At 43.5% G+C, this 26,012-nt stretch overlaps 1 protein-coding gene across 3 annotated transcripts in view; it reads right to left on the bottom strand.

The window, feature by feature from the left end:
* Positions 1 to 26,012, bottom strand: part of GABRA2 (gamma-aminobutyric acid type A receptor subunit alpha2) — a 381,624-nt gene that overhangs the window by 275,710 nt on the left and 79,902 nt on the right. For all 3 annotated transcript variants that reach the window (XM_073583454.1, XM_073583455.1, XM_073583456.1), the window contains exon 4: positions 4,239 to 4,306. In XM_073583454.1, coding sequence (XP_073439555.1) covers positions 4,239 to 4,306 — 68 coding nt within the window. The remainder of the gene's footprint in view (positions 1 to 4,238; positions 4,307 to 26,012) is intronic.

Here is a 26,012-nt window from a genome sequence, read left to right on the forward strand (position 1 = left end):
GTACTGGTCACTGCAACATACTGGTCACTACAACCTACTGGTCACAACAATGTCAGTTTGCAATTTTCACACAGCAACATCCACTGCTGCTTGATTCTGGACAACATCCATGCTGTCAAAATTGTCACTACACCTGTAGATAAATTTCCAAAAGTGTATGATTTCCAGAATGGGGTAACTTGAGGTGGGATTCTGCTCTTCTAGCACTTAGGGGCTCTGTATATGGAGTCAGCAGACTATTCTAAAAAATTCTGCGCTCCAGGATGCAAATAGCGCGCCATCCCTCACTATGTTGCTAAGCAGTACTGTACCACCATATATTGGGTATTTCTACATTCAGCAGCAATTGCCTGACAAATATTGATGCCATTTTTAACCATTTACCACTGTGAAAATGTAAAATCTGGGGCTAAAACAAAATTTGGGAGGTTAAAATATAATAATTTTTTTCTCCACTGCCCATTGATTTAAAATTCTGTAACCCAGCAAATTCTGAATTCCAATATGACGCTTCTTCCCTTTGGGCCTTTTCACTGTGCCTTAAAAGTAGTTTTTGACTACATATTGGGTATCCATGTACTCAGGAGAAATTGTACAACAAATTTTGGGTTCCAGCTTCTTCTGTTACCCTTGTGAAAATAAAAAATTTGGGGAAAAAATATTTTTTCTTTTCACATCTCTACTTTATAAACTTCAGTGAAACCCCTGGGGGTTCAAGGTGCTCACCACAATTCTAGATAAGTTCCTTGAGGCATCTAGTTTCCAAAATGGGGTCACTTGTAGAGGGTTTCCCCTGGGTTAGCCACATCAGGGGCCCTCCAAACGTGACATGAAATGTGCAGACTATTGCATCAAAATCTGTTCCAAAATTTCACTTCCTTTCTCAGGCCTGCCGTGCACCCATAGAGTAGCTTGTCATCACATACTGCGCAATAATTGGGGTCCATTTTCTCCTGTTTTCTTGTGGAATGAAAAACTTGGGACTAAAAAAAAAAAATATAGGAAACATTTGATTCTTTCATTTTCACACATTATAAACATCTGTGATTCACTTGGGGGTTCAAGTTGCTCAACACACATCTAAATATGTTCTCTGAGGGGTCTGTTTTCCAAAATGGTGTCATTTTGATGATTTTTCACTGTTTATGAACATGAAGGGCTCTGCAAATGCAATATGGCATCCACTACTTTTTCCAGCAAATATTGCATTGAAAAAGTCCAATTGTGTCCTTCCCTTCCAAGACTAGATGTGCACTCAAACAGTAGTATTGGCAGTCTTAGGATAAATAGCAAAACAAATTGTATAGTGCAGTTTCTCCTGTTACCTTTATGAAAATTGTGATTTTTTAATTTTCACGACTCAGTGTTAAAAGCGTTTGTCAAGCATCCGGTACTTCAAGGTACTCAAAACCCATCTAATTAATTTCCAGGAGGAGTCTAGTTTCCAAAATGGAGTCACTTGTGAGGTGTTTCCACTGTTTTGGCACATCAGGTGCTCTCTAAACATGACATGGTGTCCGCTAATTATTCCAGCAAATTCTGTATTCAAAAAGTCAAATGGCGCTCCTTCCCTTATGAGTCCTGCCATGTGCTCAAATATTAATTTTCCTCCACATATGGGGTATTGTAATGCTCAGGAGAAATTTTACAATGAAATTTGCTGTCCATTTTTTTACTATTACCCTTGTGAAATTTGTATATATATATAGTAAGGTCAAACAACTTAACTTAAGTAAACCAAGGACCCTTACAACAACTTCTAGATAAAGATGTGCATAAAAACAACCTTTAATGAAGCCTAAATAGTAGACAAAACAACCACATAAACAACAAGCAACCGTGTCACCTATTACACCCTACTATGGGGTACTGATATGAAAGCTGCCTAACAATGGAGGTTGGCACCCTAAACACAATCGAGATTGGCGCCCCCGTTCCACGATGGCTGAACCCTAAAACTCCTAAATAGCCCTGAATATGTGCCACATTTGGTCAACCAATTATTCAGAAAAGGAGTGTATATGGGTTGCCAGATAGGAAGCTCAATAGGTAACAAAGAGAAAAAGTGCAAAAATAGTGCAAAAAAGACAAGACATAAAGTGACAAGTGCATTAGAGTATCTCACTATCTGTCCCCTATAACTGTATGCCTTCCTGTCAGCGCAGGTTGGCACCCTACTGGTCAGCGGAATGGCGCCCCCGCTCCACGACGGCTCACCCTGGGAATACCCTAATATGGCTATACATTCACCACTGGGTGGCACAAATAAGGATATGGAAGGAAAAAATAAAAGACAAATGATCCATTAAAACATTAATATCAGTATAACCAACATTATTGATAACAAATAGAGGGATACTCAGATTTTTTGATGTAAGATAGGCAAAAACCTCAATGTGTTTCTCCCAACAGGATCATCAGGAGGTGGATAGATAGATATTATGTGGAAAAAATGGTCAAACAGCCCCTATATATATATTCATGACAGGATAATGAACAGGGCCCACTTCCTGTGCACTAAAGAGGGCCCACCTTTCCCACACCTGTAAGCCTAATAAAGTCATTCATGACCAACTCCGTTTCATATTGGATAGCCAAATATCAAATGCTGCCATATGCCCCGCATCACACACACCTGTGCCTCCTCTCCTGCACAATGAGCCAGCGTGCGCTCCACATGCCCGCTGTAAATGGCATGCTTCCACAGGGCTCATAATCTTTCCTGCTCTGGGCAGCGCATGCGCAGTATAGATGAAAGAAGGAGCGCAGGGACAAAAATGTTAAGACAGAAGATACCGCCCTATCATGGCGAGCTCTCCACTGACACTTCCTGTTCAGGATGGCACATGCGCAGTGTGGGGAAAAGGATGAGCGCAAGGGATAAACCATACATTATGTTGAAACATGCGGCACTGTCATGACAACGCTTAAATTTAATGCAGACATCAACCTGCGCCTGCCACTAAACGTGCATTAACATAACAAGAAGGACGTCATATTGAGATGGGCGTCATGTTCCTCCCCTAATGAATATATTCCTCTTCCCAATCAAAAACCTGCATAGGCAGGATGATAAAGTGCAGCACTAGGCAGAAAACACCTCCCATTTATAATTATTTATAAAACTGGCGAAATATGGTGAGATGTGCCAGATTTACACAATGTTCCACCTTTGTACAACTGTTAGTACCATTAATGCTGTGAAATAAATTAGTAATCACCATTAACTTTGCAAAGCTAAAAACTTTTGGAATCAGACTAAATTAATATTAGCAATATATAATAACATATCTTATAGTAAGAAAACAGATTACACCTATAAAAACTACTGATCATCCAATATCTTAACCAAAAACAAATGGAGTACAAGTCCAATGTAATGAGAAAATATCAAAATTTATTAAACATATAGTAATACTGACATAACAAATATATATACAACTATAGAAAAGGATCAGGTAATATCAGCTGCTTTCGTCCTACAGATTATAATATAAAGTGCTAATTGCTTATAGTGGATATGGGCCATGTATTAGGGACTCAAAAATGCAGGTGCCTTGAGAAAGAGGCAAAATGCGCGTCGGTGGCGGCGCTGCATATGTCCTGGTGGAATTCATTATGGGTAAGCACTAATGTGTGGGATAGTGGGGGGTTTTATTCAGGATGCGCACCTGATAGGATTTCCCTGCATTTTTGAGTCCCTAATACATGGCCCATATCCACTATAAGCACTTAGCACTTTATATTATAATCTGTAGGACAAAAGCAGCTGATATTACCTGATCCTTTTCTATAGTTGTATATATATTCGTTATGTCAGTACTACTATTCATTTAATACATTTTGATATTTTCTCATTACATTGGACTTGTACTCCATTTGTTTTTGGTTAATATGTAATGCTGGAGTGTCCATCTTCAATTTTCCTTGAGTCTATGCTACAAAGTAGGTGACTCTATTGGGAGATATACTAGTTTGTTCCATATGGTTTTGTTTTATATGATCATCCAATATCATAGGAAATGACAAATACTATATAAATATAAACATAAAAATAAATAAATGCAAAAATAGCTATAAACATTTAAAAGTGTGAAATCACAGGCATCTCTTCATCCCAGCCCCCAGAAGATTCACTGAGACCCTCCCCCACACACAGAACCAGTTTAACGTATATTGAATGCAACCACAGTACAAGAACAGAGAATGTACACATAGGCTCGTAGTAGCAAACTTACCATATCTGTGTCAGAGACAGGTCCAAAACTTGTCACGTAGATATCAGTGTGGACCACTGTTACACGGTCTACAACATAAAAAGCATGACAATATAAAAACGTTGCAATCATTGAGACATGGTGATACCTATTATCAGCTTTGTTATTCTTTTAGACACCTGTGTTTGGGTTCATAGTCTTAATGTCAGAAAAAGAACATATATTAGAATTCAATAACTACAGCAGGCACTAGGCAGAGCAGGCTGGCAAAGATACAATCTAGGTCCCAGTTGTTGGAGACACTGTTAATTAAAAAAGAAGGGATATAGCAGAAAAAAGATGCTATACTTGGCACTGTCACTCCAACAGAATGTCTCATTAGTTCAAAGACAAGTTAAAAGATGCTACTTTATTCATACAGTGTCTTCAAGGAATCTGTCAGCAGGTTTTTGCTATGTAATCTGAAGACAGCAGGAAATAGAGGCTGAAACAAAGAATTCATGTCACTACATTATGTCCATTGTGCCACAGAACACTGCAGAGACTTGAGCTGTACATCAGGGAAACAGGGCAAGGTGAGAGGTTTCATTTTAATTATTGGTCAATACTTGTGTGGAGTAGTAATTGTTGGGGGCCACAATACAATGTGAGGGGCTATAGGGACATAACACTGTGTGAGGGGGTTTAAATACTGTGTGGAGGACCGTGGGAAAATTCTACTTGTATATCAGGCCATTATAGTATGTGAGGGACTGTGGGGGCATCATACTATGTGAGAGGCTGTGCAGACATCATTCTGTGTAAGGGACATGACATTTGTGTTGGAGGCCATAATACTGTGTGAGGGACTGTGGGGATATCATATTGTGTGAGGGATTATGATGACATTATACTTGTGTGTAGGGTATCATACTGTGTGAGGGGCTTTAGTAGCATCATAATTGTGTGAAGGTCTGTGTTGACATAATATTGTGTTAGGGGCTATGCAGATATTGTAATTGTATGTGGGCCCATCATACTATTGAGTTGAGTTGTGAGCGAATGGGTGGACATTATACTGTGTGAGGAGATATTTGGACATCATTTTTGGATGTCAGGACCACATATTGTGCGAAGGACTGTGGGGACATCATACTGTACAGAGGGACTGTGGGGACATCCTAATGTGTAGGGAGAGCTTTTGATCAAGGTACATTTTTGCTTACTAAATATGCTTAAGGCTGAATAACTGGAGCAATATGACTTGCGTTTTATATACGTTATAAAAAGCAGTAAATTATATGCTTTTGACTAGCTGCTACAAGTAAGAATACGTTACAAAAAACTCTATCATAACATGAATTAACCGTAACTGATGTTCAAAATTTTTTTTTCTTCAACATTAAGTGCTAAAAATATAAAATAATAATAAACATAAATACCAAAAACAGAAATAAAACATGTTTAAAAATTGGCTGCGCAGCTGGAATGAAGTCTCTTGCTCCAACATTCATTAGAAGGTTCTTTATTGCCCACTATGTATTTCAATGCCGTACTGGCATCTTCATCAAATGTAAAAAAAAAATAATACCTGTTGTTTTTTTACACTTGATAAAGATGCCGGTATAGCAGTGAAATGGTGGCAATAAAGAATCTTCTAATTAATGCTTCTGACATTAACCCCTTTACCCCCAAGGGTGGTTTGCACATTCATGACCGGGACAATTTTTACAATTCTGACCACTGTCCCTTTATGAGGTAATAACTCTGAAACGCTTCCATGGATCCCACTGATTCTGACATTGTTTTCTCGTGACATATTGTACTTCATGCTAGTGGTAAAATTTCATTCAAATAACTTGCATTTATTGGTGAAAAAAATGGAAATTTGGCGAGAATTTAGAAAATTTCGCAATTTTCTAAATTTGAATTTTTATGTCCTTAACCCCTTCCTGACATGAGACGTACTATCCCGTCCACGGTACCCGGGCCCGTATGACCGGGGACGGGATAGTACGTCTACCGCGATCAGCGGCGCCCACGTGGTGAGCGCCGCTGATCGCGGCCGGGTGTCAGCTGATTATCACAGCTGACACCCGGCACAATGTGTCAGGGGCGGTCACGGACCGCCCCCGACACATTAACCCCTTGCACACCGCGATCAAACGCGATCGCGGTGTACCGGGAGTTAAAGGGAAGCATCGGCAGGGAGGGGGCTCCCTCCGTGCTTCCCTGAGCCCCCCACGGCAGCGCAATGTGCAGCGCTGCTGCGGGGGACTCCTATCCTCCAGGCCCCCGAATCCAAGATGGCGACGGGGGCCTTCGGGGGCCTGGGGAAGCTGGCTTCCTCAGTGCCTGCAAAGCGCAGGCATGAGGAAGCCTTGTGCACTGCCTGTGACAGATTGCTGATCTGTCACAGTGATCTGTGATGTGACAGATCAGCGATCTGTCACAGGACAGTGATGTCCCACCTGGGACTATGTAATAAAGTAAAAAAAAATTAAAAAAAAAGTGTAAAAATAAATTAAAAAAAATCGCCAAATAAATTAGTAAAAAAAAAAAAAAATATTCCCCAATAAATTCATTTTTTTAAAATAATAATAAAAAAAAACAATAAATGTACACATATTAGGTATCGCCGCGTCCGTAACGACCTGCCCTATAAAACTGTCCCATTAGTTAACCCCTTTAGCGAACCCCTTAAAAAATAAAAATAAAAAACGAAGCAAAAAATAATGATTTATTATCATACCGCCAAACAAAAAGTGCAATAACGCGAGATCAAAAAGACGCATATAAATATCCATGGTACCGCTGAAAACGTCATCTTGTCCCGCAAAAAACAAGCCGCCACACAGCATCATCAGCAAAAAAATAAAAAAGTTATAACTCGCAGAATAAAGCGATGCAAAAATAATTATTTTTTATATAAAATAGTTTTCATTGCATAAAACCGACAAAAACATAAAAAAAGACCTAAATGAGGTATCGCTGTAACCGTACTGACCCGAAGAATAAAAGCGCTTTATCAATTTTACCGCACGCGGAACGGTGTAAACGCACCCCCCCCAAAAGAAATTCATGAATCGCTGGTTTTTGTTCATTCTGCGTCCCAAAAATCGGAATAAAAAGCGATCAAAAAATTTCACGTGCCCGAAAATGGTACCAATAAAAACGTCAACTCGTCCCGCAAAAAATAAGACCTCACATGACTCAGTGGGTCAAAATACGGAAAAATTATAGCTCTCAATATGTGGTGATGCAAAAACTATTTTTACAATAAAAAGCGTCTTTTAGCGTGCGACAGCCGCCAAACATAAAAACCGCCATAAATAGTAAATCAACCCCCCGTTATCACCCCCTTAGTTAGGGAAAAATAATAAAATAAAAAAAATGTATTTATTTCCATTTTTCCATTAGGGTTAGGGCTAGGGTTAGGGCTAGGGGTGTGTTGGGGTAGGGTTAGGTTAGGGTTAGGGCTAGGGTTAGGGCTAGGGTTAGGGCTAGGGTTAGGGCTAGGGTTAGGGCTAGGGTTAGGGGCGTGTTGGGGTTCGGGTTGGAGTTAGAATTGGGGGTTTCCACTGTTTGGGCACATCAGGGGCTCTCCAAATGCAACATGGCGTCTGATCTCAATTCCAGCCAATTCTGAGTTGAAAAAGTCAAATGGTGCTCCTTCCCTTCCAAGCTCTGCTATGCGCCCAAACAGTGTTTTACCCCCTCATGTAGGGTATCAGCCTACTCAGGACAAATTGCAAAACAATTTTTGGGGTCCAATTTCTCCTGTTACCCTTAGGAAAATAAAAAATTGGGGGCAAAAATATCATTTTTGTGGAAAAAAAATGATTTTTTTATTTTCACGTCCGAGTGTTATAAACTTCTGTGAAGCACTTGGGGGTTCAAAGTGCTCACCACACATCTAGATAAGTTCCGTGGGGGGTCTAGTGTCCAAAATGGGGTCACTTGTGGGGAGTTTCAATAGTTTAGGTACATCAGGGGCTCTCCAAACGCACATGACAACCGCAGACCATTCCATCAAAGTCTGCGTTCCAAAACGTCACTGCTTCCCTTCCGAGCCCCGACGTGTGTCCATACAGTAGTTTTCTCCCACATATGGGGTGTCAGCGTACTCAGGACAAATTGGACAACAACTTTTGGGGTCCAATTTCTCCTGGTACCCTTGGGAAAATAAAAAAAATGGTGACTAAAAGATCATGTTTGTGGAAAAAATACGAATTTTTTATTTTCACGCCCGGGCGTTGTAAACTTCTGTGAAGCACTGGGGGGGTCAAAGTGCTCACCACACATCTAGATAAGTTCCTTGGGGGGTCTAGTTTACAAAATGGTGTCATTTGTGGGGGGTTTCCACTGTTTAGGTACATTAGGGGCTCTCCAAAGGCAACATGACACCCGCAGACCATTCCATCAAAGTCTGCATTCCAAAACGTCACTACTTCCCTTCCGAGCCCTGACGTGTGCCCATACAGTAGTTTTCTCCCACATATGGGGTAGCAGCGTACTCAGGACAAATTGGAAAACAACTTTTGGGGTCCAATTTCTCCTGGTACCCTTGGGAAAATAAAAAAAATGGTGACTAAAAGATCATGTTTGTGGAAAAAATACAAATTTTTTATTTTCACGCCCGGGCGTTGTAAACTTCTGTGAAGCACTGGGGGGGTCAAAGTGCTCACCACACATCTAGATAAGTTCCTTGGGGGGTCTAGTTTACAAAATGGTGTCATTTGTGGGGGGTTTCCACTGTTTAGGTACATTAGGGGCTCTCCAAAGGCAACATGACACCCGCAGACCATTCCATCAAAGTCTGCATTCCAAAACGTCACTACTTCCCTTCCGAGCCCTGACGTGTGCCCATACAGTAGTTTTCTCCCACATATGGGGTAGCAGCGTACTCAGGACAAATTGGAAAACAACTTTTGGGGTCCAATTTCTCCTGGTACCCTTGGGAAAATAAAAAAATGGTGACTAAAAGATCATGTTTGTGGAAAAAATACAAATTTTTTATTTTCACGCCCGGGCGTTGTAAACTTCTGTGAAGCACTGGGGGGGTCAAAGTGCTCACCACACATCTAGATAAGTTCCTTGGGGGGTCTAGTTTACAAAATGGTGTCATTTGTGGGGGGTTTCCACTGTTTAGGTACATTAGGGGCTCTCCAAAGGCAATATCACACCCGCAGACCATTCCATCAAAGTCTGCATTCCAAAACGTCACTACTTCCCTTCCAAGCCCCGACGTGTGCCCATACAGTAGTTTTCTCCCACATATGGGGTATCAGCATACTCAGGACAAATTGGACAACAACTTTTGGGGTCCAATTTCTCCTGGTACCCTTGGGAAAATAAAAAAATGGTGACTAAAAGATCATGTTTGTGGAAAAAATACGAATTTTTTATTTTCACGCCCGGGCGTTGTAAACTTCTGTGAAGCACTGGGGGGGTCAAAGTGCTCACCACACATCTAGATAAGTTCCTTGGGGGGTCTAGTTTACAAAATGGTGTCATTTGTGGGGGGTTTCCACTGTTTAGGTACATTAGGGGCTCTCCAAAGGCAACATGACACCCGCAGACCATTCCATCAAAGTCTGCATTCCAAAACGTCACTACTTCCCTTCCGAGCCCTGACGTGTGCCCATACAGTAGTTTTCTCCCACATATGGGGTAGCAGCGTACTCAGGACAAATTGGAAAACAACTTTTGGGGTCCAATTTCTCCTGGTACCCTTGGGAAAATAAAAAAAATGGTGACTAAAAGATCATGTTTGTGGAAAAAATACGAATTTTTTATTTTCACGCCCGGGCGTTGTAAACTTCTGTGAAGCACTGGGGGGGTCAAAGTGCTCACCACACATCTAGATAAGTTCCTTGGGGGGTCTAGTTTACAAAATGGTGTCATTTGTGGGGGGTTTCCACTGTTTAGGTACATTAGGGGCTCTCCAAAGGCAACATGACACCCGCAGACCATTCCATCAAAGTCTGCATTCCAAAACGTCACTACTTCCCTTCCGAGCCCTGACGTGTGCCCATACAGTAGTTTTCTCCCACATATGGGGTAGCAGCGTACTCAGGACAAATTGGAAAACAACTTTTGGGGTCCAATTTCTCCTGGTACCCTTGGGAAAATAAAAAAATGGTGACTAAAAGATCATGTTTGTGGAAAAAATACAAATTTTTTATTTTCACGCCCGGGCGTTGTAAACTTCTGTGAAGCACTGGGGGGGTCAAAGTGCTCACCACACATCTAGATAAGTTCCTTGGGGGGTCTAGTTTACAAAATGGTGTCATTTGTGGGGGGTTTCCACTGTTTAGGTACATTAGGGGCTCTCCAAAGGCAATATCACACCCGCAGACCATTCCATCAAAGTCTGCATTCCAAAACGTCACTACTTCCCTTCCGAGCCCCGACGTGTGCCCATACAGTAGTTTTCTCCCACATATGGGGTATCAGCATACTCAGGACAAATTGGACAACAACTTTTGGGGTCCAATTTCTCCTGGTACCCTTGGGAAAATAAAAAAATGGTGACTAAAAGATCATGTTTGTGGAAAAAATACGAATTTTTTATTTTCACGCCCGGGCGTTGTAAACTTCTGTGAAGCACTGGGGGGGTCAAAGTGCTCACCACACATCTAGATAAGTTCCTTAGGGGGTCTAGTTTCCAAAATGGTGTCATTTGTGGGGGGTTCCACTGTTTTGGTACATCAGGAGTTTTCCAAACGCGACATGGTGTCCGATCTCAATTCCAGCCAAAAACGTCAAATGGCGCTGCTTCCCTTCCAAGCTCTGCCATGCCCCCAAATAGTGGTTTACCCCCACATGTGGGGTATCAGCGTACTCAGGACAAATTGCACAATAACTTTTAGGGTCCTGTTACCCTTGGAAAAATAAGAATTGAGGGTGAAAAGATCATTTTTGTGGAAAAAATATGATTTTTTAATTGTATGGCTTTATGTTATAAACTTCTGTGAAGCCCATGGGGGTTCAAAGTTCTCACCACACATCTAGATAAGTTCCTTAGGGTGTCTAGTTTCCAAAATGGTGTCATTTGTGGGGGGTTTCCACTGTTTTGGTACATCAGGGGTTTTCCAAACGCGACATGGTGTCCGATCTCAATTCCAGCCAAAAACGTCAAATGGCGCTGCTTCCCTTCCGAGCTCTGCCATGCGCCCAAATAGTGGTTTACCCCCACATGTGGGGTATCAGCGTACTCAGGACAAATTGCACAATAACTTTTAGGGTCCTGTTACCCTTGGAAAAATAAGAATTGAGGGTGAAAAGATCATTTTTGTTTAAAAAATATGATTTTTTAATTGTATGGCTTTATGTTATAAACTTCTGTGAAGCCCATGGGGGTTCAAAGTTCTCACCACACATCTAGATAAGTTCCTTAGGGTGTCTAGTTTCCAAAATGGTGTCATTTGTGGGGGGTTTCCACTGTTTTGGTACATCAGGGGTTTTCCAAACGCGACATGGTGTCCGATCTCAATTCCAGCCAAAAACGTCAAATGGCGCTGCTTCCCTTCCGAGCTCTGCCATGCGCCCAAATAGTGGTTTACCCCCACATGTGGGGTATCAGCGTACTCAGGACAAATTGCACAATAACTTTTAGGGTCCTGTTACCCTTGGAAAAATAAGAATTGAGGGTGAAAAGATCATTTTTGTTTAAAAAATATGATTTTTTAATTGTATGGCTTTATGTTATAAACTTCTGTGAAGCCCATGGGGGTTCAAAGTTCTCACCACACATCTAGATAAGTTCCTTAGGGGGTCTAGTTTCCAAAATGGTGTCATTTGTGGGGGGTTTCCACTGTTTTGGTACATCAGGGGTTTTCCAAACGCGACATGGTGTCCGATCTCAATTCCAGCCAAAAACGTCAAATGGCGCTGCTTCCCTTCCGAGCTCTGCCATGCGCCCAAATAGTGGTTTACCCCCACATGTGGGGTATCAGCGTACTCAGGACAAATTGCACAATAACTTTTAGGGTCCTGTTACCCTTGGGAAAATAAAAATTGGGGTGAAAAGATCATTTTTGTGGAAAAAATATGATTTTTTAATTGTACCGCTGTACGTTATAAACTTCTGTAAAGCCCTTGTGGGTTCAAAGTTCTCACCACATATCTAGATAAGTTCCTTGGGGGGTCTAGTTTCCAAAATGGGGTCACTTGTAGGGGGTTTCCACTGTTTAGGTACATCAGGGACTCTCCAAACGTGACATGGCGTCCGATCTGAATTCCAGCCAATTTTGCATTGAAAAAGTCAAACGGCGCTCCTTCCATTCTGAGCTCTGCCATGCGCCGAAACAGTCGTTCCCCCCCACATATCAGGTATCTGCGTACTCAGGACAAATTGCACAATAACTTTTGCAGTTCAATTTCTCCTGTTACCCTTGGTAAAATAAAAAAAATTGAACCTGAAGTATTTTTTTTATGAAAAAAAGTTAGATGTTCATTTTTTTTTAAATATTCAAAAAAATTCCTGTGACGCACCTAAAGGGTTAATAAACTTCTTGAATGTGGTTTTGAGCACCTTAAGGGGTGCAGTTTTTAGAATGGTGTCACTTTTGTGTATTTTCTATCATATAGACCCCTCAAAGTGGCTTCAAATGTGATGTGGTCCTAAAAATAAAATGGTGTTGTAAAAATGAGAAATCGCTGGTCAACTTTTAACCCTTATAACTTCCTAACAAAAAAAAATTTTGGTTCCAAAATTGTGCTGATGTAAAGTAAACATGTGGGAAATGTTAGTTATCAAGTTTTTTGTGTGCCTTATCTCTGTGATTTAAGGGCATAAAAATTCAAAGTTGGAAAATTGCAAAATTTTCAAAATTTTCGCCAAATTTCCGTTTTTCTCACAAATAAACGCAAGTTATTTGAATGAAATTTTACCACTAACATGAAGTACAATATGTCACGAGAAAACAATGTCAGAATCACCGGGATCCATGGAAGCGTTCGAGAGTTATGACCTCATAAAGGTACAGTGATCAGAATTGTAAAAATTGGCCCGGTCATGAACGTGCAAACCACCCTTGGGGGTGAAGGGGTTAAATCACAGCGATACGGCACACAAAAAACTTAACAAGTAACATTTCACATATGTTTACTTTACATCAGCACAATTTTGGAACCAAATTTTCTTTTTGTTAGGAATAGAGATGAGCGACTTTGCCTTTTTTAGGGTCGAGTCAGGTTTCATGAAACCCGACTTTTGCAAAAGTCGGGTGGAACGAAATCGGCCGACTATAGCGAAAAGTCGGAGGCCGACTGAAACACGAAACCCAATGCAAGTCAATGGGGAAGCAAAGTCGGCAGGGAGTGGAGGACAGTAAACACACCTACAGTGCCCATTTCAATGCCAAAAACATCAATTCTTATTACTGAAGCTTGTCAGCCTTAATTTACTTCATAATAATAGTTACGCATTGAAAACTGGGGGTTATCTGGCTAAAGTTGTGGGGGGGTAGGGCTGGGTCCAGATTTTCGTGTGCCCTGGGCCGAAAAGTGTCAGTGCGCCCTTTTAACACATATCACAACACATGATGCTCCGATACGGCACAGAAATATAGGTATAGTACAATGACAAATACTTCACTGCTTACATGACATGACTGATCTATTTTAAATTGTACAATAGCTCAAAAAAAGGACAGAATATTACCCCATACAGTGTTATGGCCACAACATTGTGCGCCATACAGAATAATGAGCCCCATATATTTCTCCATACAGACTAATTGGTCACATATAATGTTCCATACAGTGTATGATGAGCTCCACATAATGCTACAGTATATGATGGTCCCCATGGATGATGCTCCAGTGTGTTATGGGCCCAAATAATGCTCCATATATAATGGGCACCATTTGTAATCCTCCAATGTACAATGTGCCCCATAGATGCTGCTCCAGTGTTTGATCTGCCCCATTTAGAATGCTCCAGTATATGATGGGCCCCATGGATGATGCTCCAGTGTCTTATGGCCCCAAATAATGCTTCATATATAATAGGCCCAATTTGTAATGCTCCAGTGTATAATGTGCCCCATAGATGCTGCTCCAGTGTCTGATCTGCCCATTTAGAATGCTCCAGTATATGATGGGCCCCATGGATGATGCTCCAGTGTCTTATGGGCCCAAATAATGCTTCATATATAATAGGCCCAATTTGTAATGCTCCAGTGTATAATGTGCCCCATAGATGCTGCTCCAGTGTCTGATCTGCCCCATTTAGAATGCTCCAGCATATGATGGGCCCCATGGTTGATGCTCCAGGGTCTTATGGACCCAAATAATGCTCCATATACAATGGGCCCCATTTGTAATGGTCCAGTGTATAATGTGCCTCATAGATGCTGCTCCAGTGTCTGATCTGCCCCATTTAAAATGCTCCAGTATATGATGGGCCACATGGATGATGCTTCAGTGTCTTATGGGCCCAAATAATGCTCTATATATAATGGGCCCAATTTGTAATGCTCCAGTGTATAATGTGCCCCATAGACGATGCTCCAGTGTCTGATCTACCCCATTTAGAAAGCTCCATTATATGATGGGCCCCATGGATGATGCTCCAGTGTCTTATGGGCCCAAATAAAGCTCCATATATAATGGGCTCCATTTCTAATGCTCCAGTGTATAATGGGCCCTGTAAATGCAGCTCCAGTGTCTGATGTCCCCCATCTGGAATGCTCCAGTATATGATGGGCCTCATGGATGATGGTCCAGTGTATGATGGGCCCTAATAATGCTCAATATATAATGGGCTCCATTTCTAATGCTCCAGTCTATAATCAGCCTCCTAAATGCTGCTCCAGTGTCTGATGTCCCCCATTTGGAATGCTCCAGTATATGATGGGCCCCATTTTTAATTAACCCAGGCATGGAATGTGAAAAGTGCTCCATGGAGTAATCTAAAGTGTGTGCTGCCGCATCCTTCACTTTTGGTGTGGGTGAAGGACACAAGGAAAGGGGTTGCTCCTGACCAGAAGCATGCACTGATGACTCAGTGCTTGCTTTTTTTAAACTTCAGAAGAGGAGGCGATAGAGCTGGAGGGTGTTTCAGCAATGTAAGCCAAAAACAGTTCCTGATGCTCCGGCTTTAAAAGCAGCCTACCTACTCCCAGAAAAGGGAGACTTACACGACTTCCAGAGCTACACCATGATGCAGGCTCAACACCTCCTGCCTTAGCTGCTATTGTGTTTTTGGCACTACCAGCAGATGCACCACCACCACCACCATCAGTACCAGGTGGCCCTCCACGCCCACGTCCACGTCCTCTTCCACCATACTTCCTCATGTTTTCAAAAATTGACCCAAAATACCAGCAGATATATGGTACTGTATCAGGAGCGTACAGCTCTATACAGTCTAAGGATAACAGTAAATTTCCGTATATATCTCATGAGTCATACACAGACGCTCACAGGCACAGTATGGAGTACACAATAAAATAAAAAGTTGAAAAAGGGTACGATATCATCAGATACAAGGTATATATAGTATAGTGTAAACATTAGGAACCTCCGTATATATTTCAGGAGGCATACACAAACGCTCTCAGGCCCAGTATGGATTACATAAGAATATGAAAAGCTGTAAATGGGTAATGTAACACAAGCGTACAGCTGTTTACAGTGTTGGGGTAATCTTAAATCTCCAAATATATTTCCGGAGTAACAGACAGACGTTCACAGGCTCATTATGGATTGCACCAGAATTTAAATGGCAAAAAAGGTTACTGTATCAGAAGCGTACAGCTGTATATAGTGTTCGCCAAGTTTGAAATCTCGGTATACTTTTCCAGAGTCACCCTCAGACGCTCACTCAGTCTGGGTTTGACCATAATAAAAAATGTTGTAAAAAAGGTACTGGATAACAAGATAGCAAGTATATATTATAGGGTACAATTGAAATCTCCGTATACATAGTCCCATAGTCACTCTAAGACGCTTTCTCAGTATGGATTTGACCGTAATACTAAATGTCTAACAAAGGTACTGTATAACAAGATACAAGCTGTATCGAGTATAGGGTAAAAATTGGTATCTCCGATTCACCGTATAAGTAGAAGGCGTAAACCACACACGCTCACTCCCAATGGTTGATACCGTAATAACAAATTTTTAACAAAGGTACAGTATCAGCACATACCAGGTGTATCCAGTCTAGGGGTAATTGTATATTTCCGTCTATACTTCCGGGGTCAGACACAGACACTCACAGGCTCACTATGTATTACACCAGAATTTAAAAAGTAGAAAAAGGGAAAGGTATTCAAAGCGTACAACAGTATACAGTGTTGTGGTACTTTTAAATCTTCGTTTATATTTCAATCTCATTAAGCCAGTTCAGACTCTCTGCTACTGGAAACTGCATGGATACAAGTACAGACGGAAAGTGGAGTGTTAGCAGAAATTTGGGAATTACTCATTGTGGGAAAACCTCCTGGCAGATGTTGCAGAGGCGATGCAGGCCCTCAATTACTGTGTCTGTGGAGACAGCGAAAACGGTTCTTTGTGAAGAAAGGATGGCTTTATCGCAGTAGCGTGGATCACATCACCGTTACTCGTCTCCATCAAATTTTGATCACAGGGAGAGATGTACCCATGGTCCTCACTGCCTATCATTATGTGTCTGGTCATCTTGGAGTGCAAAAGACAGAAGCCACAGGCCGTAGGCGATTCTATTGGATTGGCATGAGAGGAGACATTGAAAAATGCTGGCAGGAATGTCACACGTCTGTGACTATCACAACTGAGAAAGGTGATCATAAAGCACCACTGCATCCGCTTGTAAGTTGACATCCACTACAAATGGTAGCCATTGATCATCTGAAGGTAGAGGCCAGCAGGACAGGCCATAGCTACATCTTAACCATCATCGATCAATACACCAAATTTCTATTGGCCGTCCCTGTGAAGGATTTAACTGCCCAGACTACACAGCGGTGGAGCAGGGAGAGGTAATTATTGCAACTTGCAAGTACTGTGGCCATGACCAAGTGGGGGGCCAACTCGTGGTCGATGGTACTGGCACAGGGCTCCTCATAGTACGCTGGTGTGTCTGACGGCGAGTGGCCCCCCCCACCATCAGAGACACTGTATTGTACTATGAAGGGCCCTGTGCCAGTGCCGTCGGCCATCAGTGGGCCCATCCACCTGTTCAGTGCAACGGCACTTGCCCAGGTGCGCAAGGGATTGACCCCAGCCCTTGGGGGGTGGGCAGCCCAGTTAGGGAGGTTTAAAAAATGGCATATGTTGATGAGTAGGCTAGACTTTCAGCTGCTGCAAATGGCGGAATTGGGCAAGTCCGAGGAAGAGGAGGACAAAAGCGAGGCTGTTTTCTGGCAAACTATGTGTCATCAGGGGATGGTGGGACAAAATCCTTTGAAACCCATGCATGGTTCATTTTAATGAAGGTTAGATCATCAACATTTTGGGTCGACAGACGGGTCTTTTTTTCAGGATTGATCCAGCAGCACTGAAGGCTCTTTCAGATAACACAATAGCAGCAGGGCCGGCGAGCTCCTGTAAGGCATAGTGTGCCAATTCAGGCCAGGTGTCCAGTTTGGAGGCCCAATAGTCAAAGGGGAATGACCTGTGAGGGAGAACTTCGATATGGGAGAAGTAGTTTGTATTCATAGTTGACAATTGCTGTCTCCTGTCACTTTTAATCGATGCAGTATTAGCAGTTGTGTGAGCAATACTTGAGAAATCATTCCACAACATCGTCAATAAACCCCTGTCTCCAATGCCCCTTCGGCTGTGTGCACCACGAACACCTCTTCCATTGTGCCCACTACGGCTCGTGGGAGAACAAGCACCGCTGCTGTGTGCTGGGAAAGCCTCAAACGGTTTACCAGAGTTGCTTGTTTGTTAGCCAATATTGTCTCTAGGTTCTCCTGTGGCATGATGTTGTGTTATTTGCCTTTGTAGCGTGGATCGAGGATGCTGGCCAGACCGTAGTCATCATCCTTCATCATTTTGGCAATGCAGGGGTCCCTTTTTAGGATCTGCAAGGCATAATCGCACATGTGGGCCAATGTTCCAGGTGTCAATAATGCACTGCCACTGCTGGGTGGAGGAGCACTTTCTGGCAAATCCACATCCCTACAGTGACGCACAAACACTGTACCTGACCTTGGAAAGCCAACATTTTCTCTTGCCCCCTGAGAAGCATCCTCCTGCCCAAAATAATCATTCCCCTCATCCTCCTCCTCTTCTTCCTCCACCTCATCCAGGACAGTTCCCTGACCAGACAATGGCTGACTGTCAGCAAGGCTTCTCTCTTCCTCCTCCTCCTCCTGTTCCTCCTCCTCTGCTGCAGACGCCAGATCCTTAATGTACGTCAAACTTTGCATGAGCAGATGCATAATTGGGATGCTCATGCTTATGATGGCGTCATCTGCGCTTACCAGCCATGTGTATTCCTCAAAAAACTGAAGGACTTTACAGAGGTCTTTCAGCTTTGACCACTGCACACCAGACAATTCCATGTCTTCCCTCAAACTGCCTGCCCGTGTATCCTCCCACAAATCCATTACAGCCTGCCTCTGTTCGCACAGCCTCTCAACCATGTGCAGGGTGGAGTTCCACCTTGTTGCAACGTCTATGATTAGGCGGTGCTTGGGGAGGTGGAGCAATCGCTGCAGCTTCTGCATACGACTGGAGTGTACGGCCAAGCGACGGATGTGCGAGCACAGTCTTCGCACCTTATGGAGCAGTCATGTTAAGTCAGGATAATTATTAAGGAAGCACTGCACCACCAGGTTCAAAGTGTGAGCCAGGCAAGGTATGTGTGTGAGTTTTGCACGGGCTATGACTGCCACAAAATTACGGCCGTTATCACTGATTACCTTGCCTGCCTCATGATGTAGACTGCCCAGCCATGACTCAGTTTGTCGCTGCAAGTAGTCGGCCAGTTCCTCCGCGGTGTGTCTGTTGTCGCCCAAAGGCATCATCTTTAACACAGCCTGCTGACGCTTACCACTAACTGTTCGATAGTGGGACACCTCGTGTGCAACACTGCCAGCTGCGGATGGAGTGCTTATGCGACTGCTCTCTGTGGACGAGATATCGCTTATGGAGGAGGAGAGCCGAAAGCCTACAGCCAACTGTTTCCTATACCGTGGGCTAGGCAGCACTGTTCCACCGCCATTGTCCGCTGTGGAGCCTGCATCCACCACATTAACCCAGTGCACAGTGATGGACACATAACAGCCCTGGCCATGACTACTGGTCCATGCATCTGTTGTGAGGTGCACCTTTCCACTCACTGGCTGTTTTAATGCATGGACAATGCGGTCTTTCACATGCCGGTGGAGGGCAGGGATGGCTTTTCGAGAAAAGAAGTGCCAGCTGGGTAGGTCATAGTGTAGGACAGCGTAGGCCATGAGCTCGCGGAAAGCTTCGCTTTCATCCAAACGGTAGGGCATCATCTCGCAATGTAGGCGTTCAAGCACGGTGTATGCAGATGAGAGGATGAGTGCTTTCTTGACCTGCTCAGAGTGTCTGGTAGGGTGAGCTGGACTGGAGAGCTGCATATGGGGTAAGTAGTGGTGGACCGGATGGAGTGAGAGGGGGTTGGTGATGGTATTGGTGGTGATGGCTTAGATTCAGTGTTGTGTTGTAAAACCATTGTGATTCCCTGAGTGCTTTGACCTTGCGACGACACCTCCACATTTAGTGCTGGTGGTGTGCTTAACGGTGGCGGTGGTCTTACAGTTGGGGAAGCGATGGAGCATTGCTGGCTACCTTCAGTCGCAGCAGGTGCACATGTGGTACCTGAGTTTTTGTAGTCCGTCCGTGCTTGCAAGTGCATGTTGATTAAATGTCTAACCATGCAACTGGTATTCAAATTTCTGAGTTGTTTACCTCGGCTAAAGGTCCTTCTGCACTTCTTACAGGTAACCTTTGCCTCATCAGTAGGATTTTGGACAAAGAAGTGCCACACTGCACTCTTCCTACTATGGTATACATTTTCTGGCCTTGCACGCTGTGCTAAGTTGACTGTCTGGCCAAGCTGTCCTTCAACTCTTTTAGTTTTTGGTCCATGGTTTGCCAGATAACCGCTGCTGCGATGTCAATGCCTGCTGCGGATCCTTCTCCTTATCTGAACTATTGCCAGCACCACCCTCCTCCCCCAATGGATGCCAATCCGGGTCAAGAACTGGGTCATCCATCACCTCCTCTTCAAAGTCATCTGCACCTTCTTCTTTACCTTCCTTTGTGTCACCGTGTAAGGTGGTATAATATGCGGGAAGGGGCACCTGAGTTTCATCAGGGTCAGATTATGGCTCAGTGGACTGCGAGGGCAATGTAGTGCTCTGGGTCAATGTACCAGCAGAATCATCTAGCAGTGGCTGTGCATCAGTGCACTCCATGTAAGATTCATCTTGGACTGGGGAATTCAGGATTTGACTGGATAACCCAGGCAATATGTGAAAAGAGCTCCATAGAGTAATCTGAAGTGTGGGCTGCCGCATCCTTAACTTTTGGTGGGGGTGAAGGACACAAGGACAGGTGTTTTTCCTGACTAGAACTATGCACTGACGACTCCGTGCTTGCAGGTTTCGAATGTTCAGAAGAGGAGGCAATAGAGCTGGTGGCTCTTTTGGCAATGTACGCCAAAACCTGTTCCTGATGCTCCGGCTTTAAAAGCGGTTTTCCTACTCCAAGAAAAGGGAATCTTACAGGCCTTCTTGGGCCAGACGATGACGCAGGCTCAACACCTCCTGCCTTAGCTGCTATTTTGCTTTTGCCAGAACCAGCCGATGCACCACCACCATCAGTACCAGCTGCGTCCCCTGCCCACGTCCGCGGCCTCTTCCACCATACTTCCTCATGTTTGGGAAAATGTACTAAAAATACCAGCAGATTTAAAAAATTAAATCTACGTATATATTTTGTTAGTCACAGACGCTCTCCCAATATGTTTTTGACCGTAATCCAACAATCAGATATAAGGAACTGTATCAGAAGTGTACAGCTGTATGCGTTCTTTGTGTAACTAACAATCTCCGTATATGTATTTACAGAGCGTCACACACACACGCTGACTCTGTATAGATGTGACTGTAATGCGAACAGCAGATATACAATATTGTTTGAGAATCAGACAGCTCTATATGGTGTCTGTATGGAAAATTGTGAATCTCTGTCTATTTGTATACTGACTGACACATACTGTCTCTGTCTAGTTTTGACTGTAATCAAACAGAAGATATACGAAACTGTTTCAAAAGCGGACAGCTCTGTAAGGTGTAGGTATGGAAAAATGGAAAATCTTCTCGGCTTGTTTTTCCAGAGTCACATACAGATAGTTTCTATTTGTCCGTGATACCAGCCAGTACACGGTAGTGTGTGAGGAGCGTACACCGCTATACGGTGTCTGTATGGAAATTTGTCAATCTCCGTCTATTTGTATACGGACTGACACACGCTGTCTCTGTCTAGTTTTGACTGTAATCAAACAGCAGATATACGAAACTGTTTGAAAAGTGGACAGCTCTATAAGGTGTAGTTCTGGAAAAATGGAAAATCTCCTCGGCTTGTTTTTCCAGAGTCACACCCAAATAGCTTCTATTTGTCCGTGATACCAGCCGGTACACGGTAGTGTGTGAGGAGCATACACCGCTATATGGTGTGTGAAAAAAGAACGCTCGGTAACTCACCAGAACAAAGTAATAAAAGTTGGAGTGCTTTGAAAAAAGCAGTTTGAACAGCAGTGTGCACACAGCAATGAAATGGTCTGCGGGTGTCATGTTGCCTTTGGAGAGCCCCAGATGTACCTAAACAGTGGAAACCCCCACAAGAGACCCCATTTTGGAAACTAGACCCATTAAGGAACTTATCTAGATGTGTGGTGAGCACTTTGAACCCCCCAGTGCTTCACAGAAGTTTATAACGCCAGGGCGTGAAAATAAAAAAAATCATATTTTTTCCACAAACATCATATTTTAGTCCCCAATTTTTTTATTTTCCCCAGGGGAACAGGAGAAATTGGACCCCAAAAGTTGTTGTCCAATTTGTCCTGAGTATGCTGATACCCCATATGTGGGAGAAACCTATCGTGTGGGCACACGCTGGGGCTCGGAAGGGAAGTAGTGACGTTTTGGAATGCAGACTTTGATGGAATGGTCTGCTCGTGTCATGTCGCGTTTGGAGAGCCTCTGATGTGCCTAAACTGTTGAAACTCCCCACAAGTGACCCCATTTTGGAAACTAGACCCCCCACGGAACTTATCTAGATATGTGGTGAGCACTTTGAACCCCCAAGTGCTTCACAGAAGTTTATAACGCCCGGGGGTGAAAATAAAAAAAAATCATATTTTTTTTCCACAAAAATAATATTTTTGCCCCCAATTTTTTATTTTCCTAAGGGTAAAAGGAGAAATTGGACCCCAACAGTTGTTTTGCAATTTGTCCTGAGTAGGCTGATTCTGTGGGGGTAAAACACTGTTTGGGTGCATGGCAGAAATTGGAAGGGAAGGTACACCGTTTGACTTTTTCAATGCAGAGCAGAATTGGCTGGAATTGAGATCAGATGCCATGTTGCATTTGGAGAGCACCTGATGTGCCCAAACAGTGGAAACCCCCCAATTCTAACTCCAACCCTAACCCCAACACACCCCTAACCCTAATCTCAGCCCCAACCCTAGCCCTAACCCCAACCCTAACCCTTGCCCTAACCCTAACTCTAGCCCTAACCCTAATGGGAAAATGGAAATAAATACATTTTTTAATTTTATTATTTTTCTTATCTAAGGGGGTGATAAAGGGGGTTTGATTTACTATTTATAGCGGGTTTTTATGTTTGGCAGCTGTCACATGCTAAAAGACACTTTTTATTGTAAAAATTGTTTTTGCATCACCACATTTTGAGAGCTATAATTTTTCCAGATTTTGACCCACTGAGTCATGTGAGGTCTTATTTTTTGCGGGACGAGTTGACGTTTTTATTGGTACCATTTCCGGGCACGTGACTTTTTTTATCATTTTTTATTCCGATTTTTGCGACGCAGAATTAACAAAAAACAGCATTTCAAGAATTTCTTTTGGGGGGTGCGTTTACACCGTTCCACGTGTGGTAAAATTGATAAGGCGGTAAGTATGATTACAGTGATACCTCATGTATGTCTTTTTTATGTTTTGGCGCTTTTATTTTTTTATTTTTTTATATAAAAAATAGTTAGTTTTGCATCACTTTATTCTGCGAGCTATAACTTTTTTATTTTTTCACTGATGACGCTGTATGGCAACTTGATTTTTGCGGGACAAGATGACGTTTTCAGCAGTACCATGTTTATTTATATCCATCTTTTTGATCGCGTGTTATTGCACTTTTTGTTTGGCGGAGTGATAATAAAGCATTATTTTTTGCTTTGTTTTTTATTTTTATTTTTTAAGGGGTTCCCTAAAGGGGTTAACTAATGGGACAGTTTTATAGGGCGGGTCGTTACGGATGCGGCGATACTAAATATGTGTACTTTTATTGTTTTTTTTTTTATTTCCAAAAAATGAATTTATTAGGGAATATTTTTTTTAATTTATTTAGCGATGTTTTATAAAGTATTTTTACACTTTTTTTTAACTTTATTATACTGTCCCAGGGGGGACATAACTGTCATGTGACAGATCGCTGATCTGTCACATCACAGATCGCTATGACAGATCAGCGATTTGTCACAGGCAGTGCTGGAGGCTTCCTCATGCCGGCGCTTTGCAGGCATGAGGTACCCGGCTCCCTGCAGGCCCCAGAAGGTCTCCGCTACCATTTTTGATCTGGGGACCTGCAGGGAAGGAGACCCCTAGCAGCAGCACTGCATATCGCACTGCTGCAGGGGTCTCAGGGAAGCACGGAGGGAGCTCCCTCCCTGCTGATGCTTTCCTAAACCCCCGGTACACTGCGATCATGTTTGATTGCAGTGTGCCAGGGGTTAACGTGTCAGGGGCGGTCTGTGACCACCCCTGACACATAGTGCCAGGTGTCAACTGTGATATGTGAGCGCCGATGATCGCTATGACCTACTATCCCGTCCATGGGCATAGGGGCCCGTCCCGGGTCCCATGGACGGGATAGTATGTCAGATGGCAGAAAGGGGGTAATATACATGTACTTTATGTATTTTATCATATCTGTATTCCTCCTCTTTCTATTAGTTATTATAACACCTCCGCAATTCCACACCCACTTTCACTATCTACACTGTCTTCCCCTCCAATGCAGTAATTGCCTTCCCACAGTCTCTAGTTTAAACTCTCCTCCAAACTTCTAGCCATTCTTTCCCCCAGCGTAGCTGCACCCTCCTCATTGAGATGCTGTTAGGCGTTGGGTTTCTGTCGCTGCACAGCAGAAATCCCTTTCAGCGGTCTCCCATCCCTCTCCGGCCACAGAGGAGCCTGCTCAGCAGACTCGTCGATCCCGGCACTCTGCTCAGACCAGCTTTGTGGGTTTGGTTGCTGCTGCCACTTCTGGGCCAGCTATAGCAATGCATGTTGGTCTGCAGCGAACAACTCCAGGGACTAAGTCCTCCTTTCGGTCCACTGAGCATGCCCGTGGGACGATCTCCCATTGGAGATCGGAGGTCAAAAATACTCATGTCTTTCTCCAGCTCGGATTGGACCACCAGGAAGGTTCCGGAAGGGCGCTGCTATAAAAGGTTCGCATGGTCGCTCGGCCATATGCTAGTATAGACTCAAGTACTTATGGAGTGTATGATGATGGATGCATGTATCTGGTGACTGACTCCTTATGAAACCCTTACCCTTGGTTGTGTTTGTTATTAGGGTTCAGCGGTTAGAGTCAGCGCCTGTCAGTGGCTACCGTATATGCTACAGTGCAGTCCAGCCTTTTGCACACTAGCGTCCGATGGTGTCGCCCACTGCAGAGCACTATCGTACCGCGGCAAGTGACAGCCACGCCTGTGCAACACCTTGCGCAACCTGCGCTTATCTGGCCCAATCTTGGGCGATTAGTGGCATCCGCCTGAGCAGCACTGTGCACACTTGCACGCGTTATATTTAGCTGGCACTGCAATCGTGGCACCGAGTGCTAGCGGTCTAGAGGGACTTCAGTCCTGCAGTCTAAGGGCCGAGTCCTGTGACCTTACGCTATGTGCTTTCTCTGCCGAGTCCTGTGGGGCTAACAGGCTCCGACGTTTCTGCTAGCGGCTCTGTGAAATAACAGAGTTCGCCCCTGTGCACACTGGGTCAGTGTTTTACCCGCCGATGTTCACTTAATACTCCAGCATTACTAAGCAGCAGTTTTCCATCTCTGCACAGTGGACCCCAGGCTGCGAACGCACCTCATTATCTTTTTATTACTTGGTGCGTTCCGTCAGCCTAACAGGTGCAGCCCATAGCCATTAAGTCAGCCCAGTCCTCCAGGATGCTGAAACCTTCTTTCCTCCACCAATTTTTGAGCCACTTATTTATCTCAATAATGTCTCTATGCCTCTCAGTTGTGGCACATGGTACAGGTTTCAGAAAATACTACCTTTGAGGTCCTTGTTTTAAACTTATGGCTTAAACCCTTGAAATTATTTTTAAGGATCTTACATGTTCCACTATCTGCTGGTGCCAAAGTGTACCATGCCAGATGGTTTCTCACTGGACTCTTCTACTAATCCAGCAACCCAATTCATGGTATTTCGAACCTTTTGCGTTAGGAAGGCAACACAATGATCTAGGTCTTTGTGGCAGAGTGCCATGTCTGCTCCCCTTATAATTTCATTTCCACTTTGTCTGTCTGACTTGTCCTGTGCTCCCATTTCCCTCTTTACCAGAGCTGACACTCCCTCAGCTT

The sequence above is a fragment of the Dendrobates tinctorius genome, unplaced genomic scaffold (assembly GCF_039654945.1).
Source record: "Dendrobates tinctorius isolate UK_male_01 unplaced genomic scaffold, ASM3965494v1 ptg000079l, whole genome shotgun sequence".
NCBI classification, from domain to species: domain Eukaryota; kingdom Metazoa; phylum Chordata; class Amphibia; order Anura; family Dendrobatidae; genus Dendrobates; species Dendrobates tinctorius.